We start from the raw sequence: 22,261 nt of genomic DNA, 5'->3' as shown, positions 1-22,261 counted from the left end.
TGTTTCCCCAACATTTGGTATTTGGTTAGAGTTTATGTTCTAATGCATGACTAAATAATCTAAATATGCTTTAGAAAAGCACAAAAGTGCAGTAACGCAGTAACTGTGTAAAAGGAAACGCTGCTGTTGCATCACAGTCTTGAGAAACCACCGCCCTTTCCTGCCCATTCTCTCATATTTCACTTCATATCAACGTTTCCATCAGTCAAAACATTCTTTCTGCTTTTGCACTGATCTGAGCATATTTATCCGAACATTTATGCTGTATTTTGAGGCGTGGGATGTAAAAAATGATCACGCTTAGTCATTCCTGAACAAAAGAAAATGCATGCATCTATTGTCTCTGATACATATATCGCAAAAATCACCTTATATAGCGATTAACAGTCACATTTCCTGTAAAGCGGATGCATTTATCCCACAAATACATCCGCCAAATGTGCGCGTGAGAGAAAGTAGCGTCTAAAAAAACAAAAACGCAAATCTAGAGTAGTATAATTAAGAGATTATAAACAAAAAACGCATAATGTTATGCTATATACGAGTATTTAAAAGGCAAAAGAGAGATTCTAGCGCTTACCAGAGTGTGTGTTGGTAGTTGAAGTGGTTTATTCTCCTGCAGCAGTGTGAGGAAAAGCGCAGAATCACAGCATTTATAACCAGAGATATGCAAATCAGGCGAGTGACGTCACCGGACGGTTAGAGGAGTCGTTCCTCCGCGGAGTCTGCGGGGATCTAGAAAACAACCGACGATATGAGGAAAACCTCTTTAGTCCAAGAAAGAATGGAAATATGCAGGTATTTGAGAGTTTAGCAGTGAGAAAACGTACAAGGAAGTCGTATCGACGCCATATGCTGACTCTGAAGTGAACGAAGCCTCTGTTGTGCGACAGTGACATCTAGTGGACACTACACACGTCACATTCGCATTCTTGGACTATGCCCTACAAGTACATTCATGTACTGTTTGTGTGAAGAATTAGTAGTACATACTTTTGAGTGTGTAGAGCAGAAGAGTAGGCAAGATTTGGGACAGTAGGCTACTTCATTGTGTCGCTTGGTCCCGTGCTTCCTATCACCGTTTAAACTGCCCTGTCAATCATCTTGTCACTATTAAAATCCTCCACATTCAATGTAATTTAATTTCCTACCGTTTTGGAAAGGAATGTAGGCTAGTAGCACGCTGATCTGCCGGTCATGAACTCTCCTCATTGTGTTTGCATAATGATTTAACGATAATGACCAAACGCATCTTAACAAAAGTTCACAATGCTGTTGCAGATGAAATATAGTGTGGATAACATTAAATAAATATATTTTTTGTCTGATAATTAATCACTCAAACAAACCCCCTTCTGCTAGCCTTAACCCAACCGTCGGTCTCGCACATCCGCCATGTTTGTAGTTTTTTTAACACGTTTTATTCGTGTTTGTAGTTTGTGTTTGCATTTCCGGAAAAGTAGACACATCATCCGGGTCTCTTGGGAATACTCATTTCAACATACTACGATTTGGGACACACTAAAACGAACTCTAATAGCCTACTTTTTAGGACGGATAGATAGTATGCGAATTGAGACCCAGCTATGGATATTTTCACAGTGGAAAAACGTTTTATTGCTACTTAAAAAGTTTTCATAATAGCCTATAACAAATAAATAAACTGATAGAGTGTTTTTTATTGTATTTTGGATATTCACACAACAGGATCAGAACAGTTTGTACTGGAAAACAAGACAAAAAATAATGAAGAACATTGTTTTTTCTTTTACAGTGTTTACATTGATTCTTTTATGGAAATAAACTGCTAACCTCCTGCCTTCTGTCAGCTAGCAAACGCTTAATAATGCTAAACGCTAATGCTCAAAATAAACAAACAAACAAATAAATGAACATTATTCTGCGCTAGATCCCACCAAACATATATAATAGAAAGCATATTTCAGTGTAACAGGAAGTGCGTGAGATCATTTCCTGTTAGCTGCTAGCACACCACAGCAGTTCTTTGCTAAATCTGCTGACTTCCCACATCATTTAATGATAAAAATAGGAAAAGGCTCCTTGTGAAATGTTCCTTTGCACGATATCTCTCTCGTGTGTGTATGCGTGCAAAGATAACCATAAGAGATTCACAAAAATGAGTTTGTCTTAGATTTTAAAAATGATTATAATTATAATAATGAAAAAGTAAAAAAATACAACATTAGTGACCATGTTATTAATCCTCGAGTCAACAATTTAGCATTTCACTGATAGTTTTGTGATGTAAAAATAGGGGGTAAAATGCTCCATTGTGAAATATAAACAGAAAGTGTGCAAAGAGAAACTGTGGAGTTGCAAATAACTTTAATAGTTTTAATTTACATTTTACAAGATTGTACAAGTGAGTTTCTGCCTTAGATAAAAATAAACACAGGTAAATTACAACAAACTAGTTAACACATTAGTGACGGATTAATTTAGTTCTAGCTAACATTTACAATAAAGTCCCATTAGTTAATGAGTTAAACTATCATTAACTAGTTGTTATCATTGTTAACGTTAGTTAATAAAAACAGACAACCAGGTTACTTAATTTTTAGTTTTTATTTGAACCAACAATTAAAACTTTGTTTACAGTGCAGGATCATTATTCTACTAATATACAACTAATATTCACTGATAACTCTATGATTTTAATAATGTATTAGTAAATGTTGAAATTAACATAGACTGAGATTAATAAATTCTTTAAGAGTATTTTATTGTTAGTTCATGTTAACTAATGTTAACAAATGAAAACTTATTGTAAATATACGTGTAATACATATATATATCATTTTATTATACATAACATTTCTGCCTTTTTATCATTGTTATGAAAACATGCTCCTTGTGAAATGTTCATTTGTTTGCAAATAATAATTATATTAAACTGACTTTTAAGAAATCTCGTTTGCCTTACTGATCATAGAGTGAGTTTCTGCGTTAAAAAATAAAAAGTACAAAACTCAATAATTAGTAACCAAGTGAAGAATTAATCTTCTAGTCATGCTTGAAATCTCATGCAGCCTACAGTATAAAAGTGACGGCCTAAAATCGACATCTTCACCCTTTCTTCAATTATTATTAAAGATTTTAGTCATATAAGCAATAAAAAGTTGCGCTTGTTTTATTTGTGATAATAACGCAATAAAACGTGAGAAATTGTGCGACATCATTTTTGTCCGGGCAGAGAAATTATGAACACATGCAAAAACAAGAGAATCAACCAAATATTAATAACTGATTGTGTTTGCTTTTACCTGAGATTTTTGTTTTGATGTGCATTTCTTTTTCATGTAGTTTATTAATTTTGTTAGCAAACCAAGTTTAGTGTTATGTTCTTCCCTCATATATCATATATTTTCGGTAACACTTTACAATAAGGTTCATTAATTAACATGAACTAAGAATGAACAAAACTTCTACAACATTTATTAATGTATAGTTAATATTAGTTTCAACATTTATTAATACATTATTAAAATCAAAGGTTGTATTAGTTAACATTATAATGCACTGTGAACTAACATGAACACACAATGAACAGCTGTATTTTTATTAACTAACATTAACAGAGATTAATAAATACAGTAACAAATGTATTGCTCATTGTTAGTTCATGTTAGTTATTACATAAACTAATGCTAACTAATGAACCTTAATGTAAAGTTTAACCATAATTTCCTCATATTTTGATGGTTTAGTCTCATATTTCAGAGAAAAACTTCTCTTAACTGTGAAAAACACAGTGCTTGAGGCAAAGATCACTTGGTCGGCTACTGTATATTTTCCTCATATTTTGATGGTTTAAGGGGGTCATCACTTCAATTTTGCATGATATTAACTGTGTGTCCGTAGCTCAGATCGGGTCACGCATCTACTTGGTGGTGAAGTATCGGCTGTAGAGGTCGCTGTACATGTCCTGGTTGTCGACCCGTACGGCGTTGCGCAGGGATTGCCAGAACCAGGCCTCGGCGCACGAGGAGCGGGGCCACTCCAGGATGCTTCGGGAACACAGCCGTCTGCGCAGACGCAAGAAATGCGAGTGTTGAAGAACTGGCTCCAGGAGCAGCAACACGATCACGTCCTCGTTCTCCTCCAGGAGGCGCTGGTGGGCCAGGAACACGGCCAGCTTGAAGGATCCGCTGGTCACGTAACCCTCGGTCAGCACGAACACGGTTTTGCGGCTGTGCTGGATGCTCTGGGTCAGACTGTCCAGCACCGGAGAGCCGGGGAGCCAGTCCCGTTCCTCCAGGCAGATCGGAAGAAAGCGCTCGCCCCGTTCCTCCAGCTGCACCCGCAGGTGATTCAGCACCCAGTCGGACACCTGCAACATCCACACCGTCACTGAGATGAGCTTACAGGGGTAGTTCACCCAAAAATTTAAATTAGCCCATGATTTACTCTCTCTCGAGTCATCTCAGGTGTATATGACATTCTTCTTTCAGACGAATACAATCAGAGTTAAATTAATAAATGTCCTGGCTCTTCCAGGCTTTATAATGGCAGTGAATGGCTGTTTCTATTTTGAAGTCCATAAAAGTGCATCTATCCATCATAAAAGTGCATCTGTCCATCATAAAAGTGCATCTGTCCATCATAAAAGTGCATCTATCCATCATAAAAGTGCATCTATCCATCATAAAAGTGCATCTGTCCATCATAAAAGTGCATCTGTCCATCATAAAAGTGCATCTGTCCATCATAAAAGTGAATCTATCCATGATAAAAGTGCATCTATCCATCATAAAAGTGCATCTATCCATCATAAAAGTGCATCTGTCCATGATAAAAGTGCATCTATCCATGATAAAAGTGCATCTATCCATCATAAAAGTGCATCTGTCCATCATTAAAGTGCATCTATCCATCATAAAAGTGCATCTGTCCATCATAAAAGTGCATCTATCCATGATAAAAGTGCATCTATCCATCATAAAAGTGCATCTATCCATCATAAAAGTGCATCTATCCATCATAAAAGTGCATCTATCCATCATAAAAGTGCATCTATCCATCATAAAAGTGCATCTGTCCATCATAAAAGTGCATCTGTCCATCATAAAAGTGCATCTGTCCATCATAAAAGTGCATCTGTCCATCATAAAAGTGCATCTATCCATCATTAAAGTGCATCTATCCATCATAAAAGTGCATCTGTCCATCATAAAAGTGCATCTATCCATCATAAAAGTGCATCTATCCATCATAAAAGTGCATCTGTCCATCATAAAAGTGCATCTGTCCATCATAAAAGTGCATCTATCCATCATAAAAGTGCATCTATCCATCATAAAAGTGCATCTGTCCATCATAAAAGTGCATCTATCCATCATAAAAGTGCATCTATCCATCATAAAAGTGCATCTATCCATCATAAAAGTGCATCTATCCATCATAAAAGTGCATCTATCCATCATAAAAGTGCATCTGTCCATCATAAAAGTGCATCTATCCATCATAAAAGTGCATCTATCCATCATAAAAGTGCATCTATCCATCATAAAAGTGCATCTGTCCATCATAAAAGTGCATCTGTCCATCATAAAAGTGCATCTATCCATCATAAAAGTGCATATGTCCATCATAAAAGTGCATCTACACTGTCAGAAAAAAGGTACTGTGCAGGTACAATTTTGTTCTTAGGGGTACAAAATATATAACTGTACCTTTAAAGGTCCACAATAGGTCCCTAGGGTACAATTATGTACCCAAAATAGCTTATTAAGGTACAATATTTTAGGTTTAGATGTGAAAGGTCCATTTTTGTACCTTTTGAAACTAGTTTTTTTTTACACCACCATTTTAAGTTGTTTTTTAAATGTTAATAATATATTTTGTAGGCCGCCTTGTGCATCACCATTAATTGTCTGTTTCCAAACCTATTAATGAACTTATATGATTTATTTTTAATAATTGTTAATGTTTGTTGTAATGTAGGCCTGGTATTAAATTTTTTTTGTTATTTTTTTTTTAATCAAATTAATTAACTTTTGAATGTTGCATCAAAAACAGAGTGACTGATGCTGAATTAAATTAGGAATACAGACAATGATGAACGTAAAAAAAATATATATTCAAGTAATTATTCAAAACATACTTATAGCTTATGCAGACGTTACTGTTGTTGTCGCTTTAAGAAAATTTCCTGCTTGGCGTAAGTCGTTCGGAATCGGAATCGGTTCTCTGACTGAACAGTTCTCAGACAGAACTTCTCACGATTTCCAACGGCTAGCATATTTTGGAGGACACATTTTTCAGGTAAATGCGGGATAATGTTATAATATATTCATATTTTTTTCACGTATGTTGGCATGTTCTGTTGATTTTGTCTAATTTGATGTTCTTTTGCTTTAAGCCCGCGAGTGGCTGGTGTACGTTACTTGAGCCTTCAAAATGGAGTTTGAGGAAAATGTCAAACGTTCAATTAATAAAAGAGCTAACGTTAATGCAGTTTGGTATCGAAATCACTGAAGAGGAGAGGGGAAAAACTGAGGGTGAGTATCTATCGCATGTTGGGATGTTTTAAGAAAATCGAGGTTTCTCGAGGATTATAATTAATAACGTTACTCTGTGTGACAACGCCATTTTCCATGATTAAACTTTCATGATTTAGCCTCTCATACCTTATTTCTTTAATAAACACTGTGGCTAACACTATATCTGTGCAGGGCTAGCCATTGTAATTAGTGTTTTATCTCAGTTTTTACATTTTGAGACTAAAGATGTCCTGCCGTTTGGATTGCAAGATTTTGTTAGGCCGCACAAGAAGCAACGCACCGACCCAGATTATACACGTCTCGGCCTTCAAACGGGGCAGCCCTAGTAATAATTTGTCTTTTCACTAGTAATAACTTGTACTTTATAGTATTAGTTGTCTTTATGTATCCCTGTAACATTGCCTAATTATTACTTTCTCTTTTTTCTTTTTTTCTTTTTTTTTACCATAGAAGCCCATCAGCAGCTTTTTCTGCAGTTTTTGAAGTTCCTAAGTTTCTTTTTGATGTTCAGGCTAAGTTGGACCAGAAACGAAGGAAACCTTCAGCATCAGATAGGATCAAAATAATAACATTGTATGAAAGCATGGCTCAGTACAGTATGTAAGTATTCCTCATTTACTGCGCCAAAGTATTAATGGGTTACATTTTAATTACATTTTTTTTTAAACAAAAGTGTTTAAAATATTTTGCAGATATTCAACTTCTAAGGTGTATGTTTAAGTGGCTATATGGCCCTGACTCTGAGGTACCCCATTTTAAAGGACTAAGAAGGCAATGGATATGTAAGTAGACGATTCAATCTTAATATTACTACTATTGTTTCTATAATAATTTTGTGTAAAAAAAAATATATATATATATCATGTCAATATCTTTTGTTTCAGGAATAGATTTTAAAGCACCCCTTCTCATGTTGCCAGCCTTGTTCAGAGAGAAGCTTGAACACTTCGTTGTGCTTGGGTAGGTGCGCAAAATGTTTCTCTGTCTTTTACTTGAATGTCTATCATAAATGCTTATTATAATTCTTGAAATATATTTACAGCCCACATACAAATGGGGTGAATAAAATGCATAGATTATTTCTCTACATCAGTTAACATGTATGATCATAAAATTTGATTGAGATTAAATCTATTTTGTGCTTTTGTCTTTTACAGTAAACCATCCTCATCATATCCAACTGTTCAAGTACAGGAAGCCACTGACTGGAAAAATGTGCTTACAAGAAAAGTCACTGTAGTCATCAAGAGTAGATGGGATAGAGATCTGCTGGGCTAGCTGTGTGGATTGAGGGGCTCTTTCTGCATTTTGAACCTATTTCGTATTCAATTTGACACTTGAACACCCTGATGTTTCTTCAGCGGTATGTTTTGAAACTTTCTGTGGATGGTGACAAGCCTCTTCCTACCCTGGTTACCAGAGTGATCAACCTCTTACAGTAACATCTGCACAAATCCATCACCTGTTCTGTTGTCCTAAATGCTCTCGGAGAACATTCACGATTGTCAAATAAATCCAGCATATTGGTCTCATTAAAGGGATAGTTCACCCAAAAATGAAAATTCTGTCAGTAATTACTCTCCCTCATGTTATTCAACCCCGTAAGACTTTCGTTCATCTTCAGAACACAAATGAAGATATTTGTGATTAAATCTGAGAGCTGGATCACTCCTCCATAGGCTTCTTAAGGGATCGAAACTTGTTCCCCGAAAAGTTATTATAGACATCGTTAAAATAGTCCAAGTGACTACAGTGGCTCATTCTTAAGTTTATCAAGCGACGAGAATATTTTTAGTGCCCAAAAAACAAACAAAAATAACGACTTTATTTCAACTATTCATTTCCTTCTCTGTGGGCCTCGAGTGAGTTCACTAGTGTAATAGCGTAAGTGTTTCTGTGTTGTACGTCACACGCATCACACACATGACCAGCGCCGGCCAATACTGAGCCTACGTGTGACGTACAACACAGAAACACTACGCACACTATGTGAACTGACTCGAGGCCCACAAAAAATATTCTCGTCGCTTGATAAACTTAAGATTGAGCCACTGTAGTCACTTGGACTATTTTAACGATGTCTTTAATAACTTTTCTGGGCCTGCAAGTTTCAATCCCTTAGAAGCCTATGGAGGAGTGATCCAGCTCTCAGATTTAATCACAAATATCTTAATTCGTGTTCCGAAGATGAACGAAAGTCTTACGGGGTTGAACAACATGAGGGAGAGTCATTACTGACAGAGTTTTCATTTTTGGGTGAACTATCCCTTTAATGCACATCAGGTACATTTTTCAATAACTAACTTCGGCTCTACTGCATTCAAGAAGTACAGCCATGTCAATTTTGAAGACAAACAGCTTCAGCGAGTTATAAGTAGAGATTAATGATGTTAAAAAATGATGCCTACAATGTTGATATAAAATTATTAGCACAAGGTATTCTTGCTGAAGAACAACTGCCCAATGCTGTAAACCTCAATGTGCAGTACATTATCCTGTATAATTAGCTGTATATCAATATATAACTCTTCTTATATTTGATTTGTAAGTATTTGACAGTATAGACAATTCATGTACTCCTGTTCCCTTTTTTTGAAGGTGTTACAGTTTTAAATGATTGCTTTATACTTCTGATTATATTTGTTGAGTAATGTCTGATGAATTTTATGTGTGATGAACAATTAATTGTCTTGACTCGCAACCTGTAAGTAATTCTCTTTGTAAAAGAAGGTTAATAAATAAAATTGAATCTGGAAAATATGCGTATCAAAGCCAGTTTCTTAAAAATATTTTTTTGCGCACCATACGATTAAAACTGTATTGTCATTAGGGCATATCCTTTTAATAAGGTACAATTTTGTGCTTTCATTACAGTATGCACAATTGTACCTTGGGGTACAACATTGCCCCTAAAATGGTACAAAGCTATAAGGTACAATTTTGTACCTCTCATTAAAGGTACAAAAAGGTACCCCTCAGGGTACCACCCCAGTGACAGCCACTTGTACCCTAAAAGGTACCGTTTTGTACTTTTTTTTCTGACAGTGTATCCATCATAAAAGTGCATCTGTCCATCATAAAAGTGCATCTGTCCATAATAAAAGTGCATCTGTCCATCATAAAAGTGCATCTATCCATCATAAAAGTGCATATGTCCATCATAAAAGTGCATCTATCCATCATAAAAGTGCATCTATCCATCATAAAAGTGCATCTGTCCATCATAAAAGTGCATCTATCCATCATAAAAGTGCATATGTCCATCATAAAAGTGCATCTATCCATCATAAAAGTGCATCTGTCCATCATAAAAGTGCATCTGTCCATAATAAAAGTGCATCTGTCCATCATAAAAGTGCATCTGTCCATCATTAAAGTGCATCTGTCCATCATAAAAGTGCATCTATCCATCATAAAAGTGCATCTGTCCATCATAAAAGTGAATCTATCCATCATAAAAGTGCATCCATCCATCATAAAAGTGCATCTGTCCATCATAAAAGTGCATCTATCCATCATAAAAGTGAATCTATCCATCATAAAAGTGCATCTGTCCATCATAAAAGTGAATCTATCCATCATAAAAGTGCATCTATCCATCATAAAAGTGCATCTGTCCATCATAAAAGTGCATCTATCCATCATAAAAGTGCATCTATCCATCATAAAAGTGCATCTGTCCATCATAAAAGTGCATCTATCCATCATAAAAGTGCATATGTCCATCATAAAAGTGCATCTGTCCATCATAAAAGTGCATCTGTCCATCATAAAAGTGCATCTGTCCATTATAAAAGTGCATCTATCCATGATAAAAGTGCATCTATCCATCATAAAAGTGCATCTATCCATCATTAAAGTGCATCTGTCCATCATAAAAGTGAATCTATCCATCATAAAAGTGAATCCATCCATCATAAAAGTGCATCTATCCATCATAAAAGTGCATCTATCCATCATTAAAGTGCATCTGTCCATCATAAAAGTGAATCTATCCATCATAAAAGTGAATCTATCCATCATAAAAGTGCATCTATCCATCATAAAAGTGCATCTGTCCATCATAAAAGTGCATCTGTCCATCATAAAAGTGCATCTATCCATCATAAAAGTGCATCTGTCCATCATAAAAGTGCATCTATCCATCATAAAAGTGCATATGTCCATCATAAAAGTGCATCTGTCCATCATAAAAGTGCATCTGTCCATCATAAAAGTGCATATGTCCATTATAAAAGTGCATCTATCCATCATAAAAGTGCATCTGTCCATCATAAAAGTGCATCTGTCCATCATTAAAGTGCATCTGTCCATCATAAAAGTGCATCTGTCCATCACAAAAAGTGCATCTGTCCATCATAAAAGTGCATCTGTCCATCATAAAAGTGCATCTATCCATCATAAAAGTGCATCTGTCCATCATAAAAGTGCATCTGTCCATCATAAAAGTGCATCTATCCATGATAAAAGTGCATCTGTCCATCATAAAAGTGCATCTGTCCATCATAAAAGTGCATCTATCCATGATAAAAGTGCATCTGTCCATCATAAAAGTGCATCTATCCATCATAAAAGTGCATCTATCCATCATAAAAGTGCATCTATCCATCACAAAAAGTGCATCTGTCCATCATAAAAGTGCATCTGTCCATCATAAAAGTGCATCTATCCATCATTAAAGTGCATCTATCCATCATAAAAGTGCATCTGTCCATCATAAAAGTGCATCTGTCCATCATAAAAGTGCATCTATCCATCAAAAAAGTGCATCTATCCATCATAAAAGTGCATCTATCCATCACAAAAAGTGCATCTGTCCATCATAAAAGTGCATCTGTCCATCATAAAAGTGCATCTATCCATCATAAAAGTGCATCTATCCATCATAAAAGTGCATCTATCCATCACAAAAAGTGCATCTGTCCATCATAAAAGTGCATCTGTCCATCATAAAAGTGCATCTATCCATCACAAAAAGTGCATCTGTCCATCATAAAAGTGCATCTGTCCATCATAAAAGTGCATCTATCCATCACAAAAAGTGCATCTGTCCATCATAAAAGTGCATCTGTCCATTATAAAAGTGCATCTATCCATGATAAAAGTGCATCTATCCATGATAAAAGTGCATCTATCCATGATAAAAGTGCATCTGTCCATCATAAAAGTGCATCTATCCATGATAAAAGTGCATCTGTCCATCATAAAAGTGCATCTGTCCATCATTAAAGTGCATCTGTCCATCATAAAAGTGAATCTATCCATGATAAAAGTGCATCTATCCATCATAAAAGTGCATCTATCCATCATAAAAGTGCATCTGTCCATGATAAAAGTGCATCTATCCATGATAAAAGTGCATCTATCCATCATAAAAGTGCATCTGTCCATCATTAAAGTGCATCTATCCATCATAAAAGTGCATCTGTCCATCATAAAAGTGCATCTATCCATGATAAAAGTGCATCTATCCATCATTAAAGTGCATCTATCCATTATAAAAGTGCATCTGTCCATCATAAAAGTGCATCTGTCCATCATAAAAGTGCATCTATCCATCATAAAAGTGCATCTATCCATCATTAAAGTGCATCTATCCATTATAAAAGTGCATCTATCCATGATAAAAGTGCATCTGTCCATCATAAAAGTGCATCTATCCATGATAAAAGTGCATCTGTCCATCATAAAAGTGCATCTGTCCATCATAAAAGTGCATCTATCCATGATAAAAGTGCATCTATCCATCATAAAAGTGCATCTATCCATCATAAAAGTGCATCTATCCATCATAAAACTGCATCTGTCCATCATAAAAGTGCATCTATCCATCATAAAAGTGCATCTGTCCATCATAAAAGTGCATCTGTCCATCATAAAAGTGCATCTATCCATGATAAAAGTGCATCTGTCCATAATAAAAGTGCATCTGTCCATCATTAAAGTGCATCTGTCCATCATAAAAGTGAATCTATCCATGATAAATGTGCATCTATCCATCATTAAAGTGCATCTATCCATCATAAAAGTGCATCTATCCATCATAAAAGTGCATCTGTCCATCATAAAAGTGCATCTATCCATCATAAAAGTGCATCTATCCATCATAAAAGTGCATCTATCCATGATAAAAGTGCATCTATCCATCATAAAAGTGCATCTGTCCATGATAAAAGTGCATCTATCCATGATAAAAGTGCATCTATCCATGATAAAAGTGCATCTATCCATCATAAAAGTGCATCTATCCATCATAAAAGTGCATCTGTCCATCATAAAAGTGCATCTGTCCATGATAAAAGTGCATCTATCCATGATAAAAGTGCATCTATCCATGATAAAAGTGCATCTATCCATCATAAAAGTGCATCTGTCCATGATAAAAGTGCATCTATCCATGATAAAAGTGCATCTGTCCATCATTAAAGTGCATCTATCCATCATAAAAGTGCATCTGTCCATCATAAAAGTGCATCTATCCATCATAAAAGTGCATCTATCCATCATTAAAGTGCATCTATCCATCATTAAAGTGCATCTATCCATCATAAAAGTGCATCTATCCATCATTAAAGTGCATCTATCCATTATAAAAGTGCATCTATCCATGATAAAAGTGCATCTGTCCATCATAAAAGTGCATCTATCCATCATAAAAGTGCATCTGTCCATCATAAAAGTGCATCTATCCATCATAAAAGTGCATCTATCCATCATAAAAGTGCATCTATCCATCATTAAAGTGCATCTATCCATCATAAAAGTGCATCTGTCCATCATAAAAGTGCATCTATCCACGATAAAAGTGCATCTGTCCATCATAAAAGTGCATCTATCCATCGTTAAAGTGCATCTATCCATCACAAAAAGTGCATCTGTCCATCATAAAAGTGCATCTGTCCATCATAAAAGTGCATCTATCCATGATAAAAGTGCATCTGTCCATCATAAAAGTGCATCTGTCCATCATAAAAGTACATCTATCATCATAAAAGTGCATCTGTCCATCATAAAAGTGCATCTATCCATGATAAAAGTGCATCTGTCCATCATAAAAGTGCATCTGTCCATCATAAAAGTGCATCTATCCATGATAAAAGTGCATCTATCCATCATAAAAGTGCATCTATCCATCATAAAAGTGCATCTGTCCATGATAAAAGTGCATCTGTCCATCATAAAAGTGCATCTATCCATCATAAAAGTGCATCTATCCATCATAAAAGTGCATCTGTCCATCATAAAAGTGCATCTATCCATCATAAAAGTGCATCTGTCCATCATAAAAGTGCATCTATCCATCATTAAAGTGCATCTATCCATCATAAAAGTGCATCTGTCCATCATAAATGTGCATCTATCCATCATAAAAGTGGATTTATCCATCATAAAAGTGCATTTGTCCATCATAAAAGTGCATCTGCCCATCATAAAAGTGCATCTGCCCATCATAAAAGTGCATCTATCCATCATAAAAGTGCATCTGTCCATCATAAAAGTGCATCTATCCATCATAAAAGTGCATCTATCCATCATAAAAGTGCATCTATCCATCATTAAATTGCATCTATCCATCATAAAAGTTCATCTGTCCATCATAAAAGTGCATCTATCCATGATAAAAGTGCATCTGTCCATTATAAAAGTGCATCTATCCATCATTAAACTGCATCTATCCATCACAAAAACTGCATCTGTCCATCACAAAAGTGCATCTGTCCATCATAAAAGTGCATCTATCCATGATAAAAGTGCATCTGTCCATCATAAAAGTGCATCTGTCCATCATGAAAGTGCATCTATCCATCATAAAAGTGTATCTGTCCATCATAAAAGTGCATCTATCCATGATAAAAGTGCATCTGTCCATCATAAAAGTGCATCTATCCATCATAAAAGTGCATCTGTCCATCATAAAAGTGCATCTATCCATCATAAAAGTGCATCTATCCATCATAAAAGTGCATCTATCCATCATAAAAGTGCATCTGTCCATCATAAAAGTGCATCTATCCATCATAAAAGTGCATCTATCCATCATAAATGTGCATCTGTCCATCATAAAAGTGCATCTATCCATCATAAAAGTGCATCTATCCATCATAAAAGTGCATCTGTCCATCATAAAAGTGCATCTGCCCATCATAAAAGTGCATCCATCCATCATAAAAGTGCATCTGTCCATCATAAAAGTGCATCTGTCCATCATAAAAGTGCATCTGTCCATCATAAAAGTGCATCTGTCCATCATAAAAGTGCATCTCTCCATCATAAAAGTGCATCTATCCATCATAAAAGTGCATCTATCCATCATAAAAGTGCATCTCTCCATCATAAAAGTGCATCTGTCCATCATAAAAGTGCATCTATCCATCATAAAAGTGCAACTATCCATCATAAAAGTGCATCTATCCATCATAAAAGTGCATCTATCCATCATAAAAGTGCATCTATCCATCATAAAAGTGCATCTCTCCATCATAAAAGTGCATCTGTCCATCATAAAAGTGCATCTATCCATCATAAAAGTGCAACTATCCATCATAAAAGTGCATCTATCCATCATAAAAGTGCATCTCTCCATCATAAAAGTGCATCTGTCCATCATAAAAGTGCATCTATCCATCATAAAAGTGCATCTCTCCATCATAAAAGTGCATCTGTCCATCATAAAAGTGCATCTATCCATCATAAAAGTGCAACTATCCATCATAAAAGTGCATCTATCCATCATAAAAGTGCATCTCTCCATCATAAAAGTGCATCTGTCCATCATAAAAGTGCATCTATCCATCATAAAAGTGCATCTCTCCATCATAAAAGTGCATCTATCCATCATAAAAGTGCATCTATCCATCATAAAAGTGCATCTATCCATCATAAAAGTGCATCTCTCCATCATAAAAGTGCATCTGTCCATCGTAAAAGTGCATCTATCCATCATAAAAGTGCAACTATCCATCATAAAAGTGCATCTATCCATCATAAAAGTGCATCTATCCATCATAAAAGTGCTTCAGAGGCTTTGGGGGGTTAATAAAGGCCTTCTGAAGCGAAGCCATACGTTTATGTAAGAAAAATATCCATATTTAATACTTTTATGATGGATAGATGCATGCATCTTATGGACAGAAACGGCCATTCACTGCCTTTATAAAGCTTGGAAGAGCCAGGACTTTTTTTTTATATAACTCTGATTGTATTCGTCTGAAAGAATGGTTATTTTTTCGCAACCTAAAAAGATCCTTCCCCAGAACGTTATTTTATTTGTATAACCATATGTTATGCTGAATTGTGTCTAAGAATATGCAAATGAGGCTCATTCTCGTGTTACGCAGCACGTTTGAGCTTCAGCAAGAACCAATGAGGTTCATTCTCGTGTTACGCAGCACGTTTGAGCTTCAGCAAGAGCCAATGAGGTTCATTCTCGTGTTACGCAGCACGTTTGAGCTTCAGCAAGAGCCAATGAGGTTCATTCTCGTGTTACGCAGCACGTTTGAGCTTCTCAAGAACCAATGAGGTTCATTCTCGTGTTACGCAGCACGTTTGAGCTTCAGCAAGAACCAATGAGGTTCATTCTCGTGTTACGCAGCACGTTTGAGCTTCTCAAGAACCAATGAGGTTCATTCTCGTGTTACGCAGCACGTTTGAGCTTCGTCAAGAACCAATGAGGTTCATTCTCGTGTTACGCAGCACGTTTGAGCTTCTCAAGAACCAATGAGGTTCATTCTCGTGTTACGCAGCACGTTTGAGCTTCAGCAAGAACCAATGAGGTTCATTCTCGTGTTACGCATCACGTTTGAGCTTCAGCAAGAACCAATGAGGTTCATTCTCGTGTTACGCAGCACGTTTGAGCTTCAGCAAGAACCAATGAGGTTCATTCTCGTGTTACGCATCACGTTTGAGCTTCAGCAAGAGCCAATGAGGTTCATTCTCGTGTTACGCATCACGTTTGAGCTTCAGCAAGAGCCAATGAGGTTCATTCTCGTGTTACGCAGCACATTTGAGCTTCAGCAAGAACCAATGAGGTTCATTCTCGCGTTACGCATGAAACTATGAAACTGAGCTTCAGGGTTTGGTGCTTTGAAACAATCTGTATATTAATATAAAGCACTACAGAAATAAGGCTTGACCTGCTCGTCCTTGGTGTCGTAGGTGACGAAGGCATCGTAGAGGCAGCTGTCAGAGCTCAGGTGCTGATATCCAGTGAATCTGGCTTTAAAATAGTAGAATAAGTAGGAGACGTCCCAGTAGAAAAGGTGCATAGCGACAGCCACGAAAGTGGTGCATATAATGCACACAATGGAGAGGAAGTACGCCAGAAAGGCCAATTGGTCATCGATGCATTCTTTAATGTCAAATTTTATTACAGGAACACCTTTTCTCTCTTCTGGCATGGCGCACGTCACTCCGGTCACCAATCGAGGGATTTTCACATTGGTCTTATAAATCCACAGAATGAATTCAAGTAGGTTGCATGTGCATTGGAACGGGTTGCCGCTGAGCCACAGCGTCTTCAGGTAACTCTCGGTTTCAGGTGGAAATGTGGACTGGTTGACAGTTATGAGCTTGTTGTGACTGAGATCAAGCAGTTTAAGGTTAACTGCTCCCTGTAGAAATCCACCGGATAGCTTAGATATTTGGTTATGCTGGAGATCGAGGAACTGTAAAGAGGGAACATCACCTGACAAATTACTTGATATTTGAAAGATCCTGTTGTTACTTAAAATGAGCTCTCGGAGATGTGGGAAATGTCTCAGCATTGTCCAGTTCAAGTTCACCAGTCCATTGTGGCTTAATCGCAACCTCTGAATGCTTCTGGGAAGAAGAGTATACACTCTATCAGGGATTCTCTCGATATAGTTGTAGGATATGTCGAGATGAGTCAGATTGGTCAAGTTTGCAAAAAGCCTATCGTAGGTTTTGTCATTTTCCCTCCACATCTTGCCAAGACTATTGTACTGGAATTGCAGCTCTTGAAGAGACGCGCTTGAGATGTTTTTGGTGGTTAATGTTTTGATTTTATTGGAGCTCATGTTCAACACCTTCAAAGAGGGCAAATATTGGATGAAATTCAAATTGTGTGTCACGCCTGGCACAGTGAAATAATGGTCGTTGTAACTAAGGTCCAGCACCTCAAGACTCTGTAACTCTTGGAAGGCGTGATCGTACGCCAGATCAATTTTGTTGTAGGACAAATCTAGGTATTTGAGACCTGGAAGCAATATGAAATCGGATCCATTCGGAGCTGTGGCAAAGCCATTCATGGAGAGATTGAGGCAAGATATGTTCCCGTAACTCTCAAACTGTTGCGGAGAAATTAGGAATAGGTTATTTCGACTGAGATCCAACACTCGGCCGGTGGCGTAGCACTCTGGCTTCACGAGAAATTTTGGAACATCGTAAGAATGATCTTTAGGGTTCGGTTCTGACACTGAGAGGGATGGGGATTTGAAACCAACGCCTGCGTCTTTTCTCAAGTCCATATTTATGATCACCGGGTAAAATCTGTTTTCCGAAAGATAGAGTAGTTTCACGTGTTGGAATTTTTCAAATATTTTCAACTTTGCACGCACAATGAAGTTTATCCCCACATCCAACACAGAGAGATTTTGTAAGCCATACAGAGAGCTGAAGGTATTCTCTTGGATTTCTTGAAACACCAAACCTCGAATGTGCAACTTCCTTAGAGAGGTCAAGTTTGCGAAGCTGGGCGATAGTATAACTGTTTCCGGGTAACTCTTAAGGGCATAGTTAAACGAAAGATCGAGTTTGGTTAGCAGTGGCAGATTATTTAAGAACACATTCGTTGTAACTGCTTGAGACAAAAAATTAAACGATAGGTTGAGCTCCTCAAGCTTCGAAATGTTGGCGAGCCAACTGGGGTCTATGGACGTGATCGAATTCCCTGCGAGGTACAGAATCCGCAGCTGTCCAAGGTTGGCAAAAGCTTGTGGATGGATTTTAATAGAATTATTTTTACAAGGAACACATGGATACGGAGCATTATAACACCGTGGACAGTTTCCTTGGATTTTTAGACATGTCAGATTGTCGAGTCCTTGGAAATCATGCTCTCCGACGTACGCAATTTTGTTTGAATCGAGCTCAAGAGTCCTTAAAGACCCCGGTAATCCTCTGGGCACTTGAGTTAGGTTGTTGTATGACAAAGTAAGATCTTTCAATCTCGTCAGGACTGAGAAACTTCCATTTTCTATGTGATAATCTCTTGAGCAAGGATTCCAGTAGTAGCAGTTTTTCGAAAGATGAAGACGTGACAGATTTGGCACATGCACAAAGGATGTCGAGTTCAACCGGGTGATCTTGTTCACTTCAAGCAATAGTTCCAACAGGTTTTTTGGAAGATTTTTTGGTACGCATTTTAGACCGATCCCACTGAGCTCCAGCGTACGTAACTTGGTCAAATTCAAAAACTCCTTGTCAGCAATAACAACCTTACCACCCTTATTCGCCCAGTTCAGATTTAAAATGGTCAGATTCTCCAGGTGTCGGAAAACTCCCGATGTTAAGTTCTTGATCATGTTCTCCGATAGGTCCAGGCTGGTGGCGTTTCTTACGAGCGCTGGCACATCTTTGAGTCCACGTCCACGACAGTTCATCACAATCGTCATCTCAGTTTTGTTCTCATGTATATCGCAGGGCTGAGTCTTCAGGGTCCTCACGTCCATTTGGCACAGGGTTAGTGAGATCTTCAATGTCATAAAAAGCCAGACTTCTAATTTTATCACCTTTGGGAATATGAAACAAAGAGTTTTTAAATGACATTGCGCAATGACAAAAAAATAATGATTAATTATCAATAAATATTATTGCAACAGTAGTACAGTTTACTGTTACAGTACTGATAGCACAACAGATCATGCACTTTTTTCAAACATTTCAGCATAAATGTTTTTATTGTGTTAGTACAATTACTCAAAATCACAAAGTATCCTTTTCACTTCACAAAAAAGTTAATCTACATTATATGAATGTTTCATTCATTCATAAAGTGACCGAAAGTCGACCACGACAGAACGGTTAAATCATCATCATCAAGTGCCTTTCAGAAAGCTCTTACTATCAAACTTTGATTTGCTTCTGAACTGAACTTAATGGTTAATCAATGAATCATTTCAGTACATCTGTAGATTTCTAAAGATATTGATTCTATGGAACATGTTTGCAATTTCCCATATGAATTATCAAATGTAATTAATCACTTTTTACACAAGTGATTTATCATTTATAATCAGTTTTGAGAGTCAACTTAAAATAAAAATATTAAATTCATTGTGTCTATAGACTAAATAATTTAGGGGACTTTACATGATAGATTCCATGAAAGAAATCAAGCTTTAAAAATGACAAGTGTGAGAGTTTTGAAAATGTACACATTACTTGTGAAAATTCTACCGAAGCGGAAAACCCCCAAAAATTGATCAAATTGCCAGTTAATGCATTAATTGACGATAACTACTGACCTTAAAGTGTTACCAAAACATTATTCCTTATTAAAGCAATGCATTTTATATGTGCACAAAATGCATTTGTCTTTAACTATAAACAACAACATATGCAAAAATAAATAATAATCTTGTCTCGTTAAAACCAAAAATCACCCCAACATCAAGATTTAACTCATTTAAGTCAGTTTAATGTAATTTAAATTGATATGACTTAAACATCCAAGTTGATTGTACTTAAATGTAATGCAGGAACTTTTTTACAGTTTACAAACAATGAATACTACTACTAATAATTGTATAAATAGAGTTTCTTACCATGGTAGCAATGTCCCTGTGCAACCAATGCAATGCTTACACCCAAGAAAAGTGAACAAGAGTCTGGTGATGCACACAGTTGCATTTAGGAAACAGGAAGTTTTGGTTTAACTGTTAAACTATTTTAACACTAATAGATCTCTAAGTGTCGCGTGTCATCGCCAGCTGCCAGTCCACCGACTGATATAAACCGCTCCGTTGTGTTTGATGAAAGTCATTTGTTTGATGTCTTTTATCATTGGTCATATCTTACTGGCCGTGTGGATCCGCGCAGCCACAAAGTTTCCATTATAAGAGAGGAAGTCAGCCTACATTGTTCCTTCTTCCCAGGGACACAAATCACATGCACTATATTTCAGAAATCGAAACTGGAAAAGACCTTCCATGCTTCATAATTTAATTTCAAAATGCATTCCTGTTTCCTTCAACGGCATGTTTATGCTCCGCACGGTCAGTTATTGATCTGCAGGTGTTGTGTTTTGGGGAATCTGTATAAGAATGTGGTATTTTAAAGGTCATGTGAATTTCTCAGCGGTAGAATAGTTTCCTGTCTCTCTACTGTAAAAATGCAGAGTCACTGTAAGTCAATCATTTCCTTATAAAAGTGAAACCCTGTGCAAAGCAGTTTGTTATTTTTAGCCATTTTGTTTGGTGACACCACTGACACAGAAATTACACACATGGAAATGATACTAATTTTCTAATGTTTTGGCAGAATAAAATCGACTATCCTCTATTGCAAAACCGCAATAGTATTTCTATCATATAAAAGGCACTAGAATAATGGGGATTTCCACTATGATGAAACTTCTAAAAATATATTCTAGAACTGAATTAGGGGCACTTTCAACACGTTCAATCCCAAACTCACAAACAAATGAACACATGTATATCTGACACATAAATGCAAACATTCTCTCTGTATGTTTTTCCAACATGATGGAGATTTCACAGCAAAATAATGCGTTTCTTCCTCAGTGTTTCTGTCTCGTTTTCCAGCACTAATATCAAAACATTCTTGAATCAAGACACATTTACTGAAGATATTAAGTCTTGTTTAATGTAAAATTATCAAAATTAAGAGAGTTTATGCATTAAATTCTGATTTTTTTTCTAATTCTAAGCATAAACTCACTAAATTTAGATTTAAATGTAGAACATTTCTAACCCCCCGCCCCATTTTTTGTTTCGTTACCTCATAGTTCAGGCAAGGACACGCTGCGTCGGTTTTCAGACTTTCGCTCCGGCCCCTCGGGGCCCCTGTAAAACTCGTCTGTGGAGACCCGATGCTTCAGTGTTCAGTGTTTCAAAAAACTGAAATATACTTAAAAGTGTACATTGATATATAAGTGTACATTGATTGATCTGTTAGCATGATATTTGAAAAAACATTCTTCTTAGAAAAATTGAAATATAAAAATTTCTGGATTTTTTATTTGGAGGACAGAATAAAAAAACACTGTAATTTCAGACTACAATTTTTTAATGACATAAAAACGACAACCTTGATTAGCATTCTGCTGGGTGAAAAAACATGTAAGTGCAATACTTACATTAGCATACAACTACTACTATCTAAAAACTATGAATATATTATTATTATTATTACACATCTGCTTGGCCAAGCAGAATATAATAAAAAAAATAAAAATAATAATAATAATAACTTATTATTGTTATTGATCAATCTGCCGGCTGTATTCCTTGAGTTTGACCAATAACAACAGTAATTTATAATTTTTTGATAACAATAATAATAATAAAAACAATGTAAACAATATTTTTCATGAAATCTACACCCATTAAAAAATAATTAGCAAAATGCGGTTTTAATAATAATAATATAAATGATTATTATTTAAATATTTAATATTACTATGTGGTCATAAAATCTGCACACATAATAAATAAAAGAGAATTAGTTTTAGTCTGAGCATGTTACAACTTTCCAAA

The 22,261-nt window shown here is 36.2% G+C and overlaps 2 protein-coding genes and 1 long non-coding RNA gene across 3 annotated transcripts in view; 1 reads left to right on the top strand and 2 right to left on the bottom strand.

Annotated features, from left to right (window-relative positions):
* Nucleotides 1-739, bottom strand: part of tmsb4x (thymosin beta 4 X-linked) — a 1,532-nt gene extending 793 nt beyond the window's left edge. The window contains exon 1 of the mRNA XM_056237694.1: nt 581-739. The gene's annotated coding sequence lies outside the window, so the exon portion shown is untranslated. The remainder of the gene's footprint in view (nt 1-580) is intronic.
* A 3,110-nt stretch (nt 740-3,849) lies between these two features.
* LOC130072545 (toll-like receptor 8) lies at nt 3,850-20,513 on the bottom strand. The gene is made up of 3 exons (XM_056237693.1): nt 20,309-20,513; nt 16,658-19,273; nt 3,850-4,351 (listed from the first exon to the last, which is right to left on the bottom strand). Exons 1-3 carry the CDS (start codon nt 20,309-20,311, stop codon nt 3,902-3,904), a joined length of 3,069 nt encoding a protein of 1,022 aa, XP_056093668.1. The 5' UTR covers nt 20,312-20,513; the 3' UTR covers nt 3,850-3,901.
* On the top strand, nt 7,056-7,480 carry LOC130072546 (uncharacterized). The gene is made up of 3 exons (XR_008804136.1): nt 7,056-7,124; nt 7,217-7,269; nt 7,409-7,480. It is a non-coding gene; the product is annotated as an uncharacterized LOC130072546 (long non-coding RNA).
* Nucleotides 20,514-22,261: the final 1,748 nt, after the last annotated feature.

The sequence above is a fragment of the Rhinichthys klamathensis genome, unplaced genomic scaffold (assembly GCF_029890125.1).
Source record: "Rhinichthys klamathensis goyatoka isolate OS25496 unplaced genomic scaffold, OSU_Roscu_1.1 h1tg000496l_1, whole genome shotgun sequence".
Lineage (NCBI taxonomy): Eukaryota > Metazoa > Chordata > Actinopteri > Cypriniformes > Leuciscidae > Rhinichthys > Rhinichthys klamathensis.
Note: the sequence above shows the minus strand (reverse complement) of the source record. Positions and strands in the feature narration are given on the sequence as shown.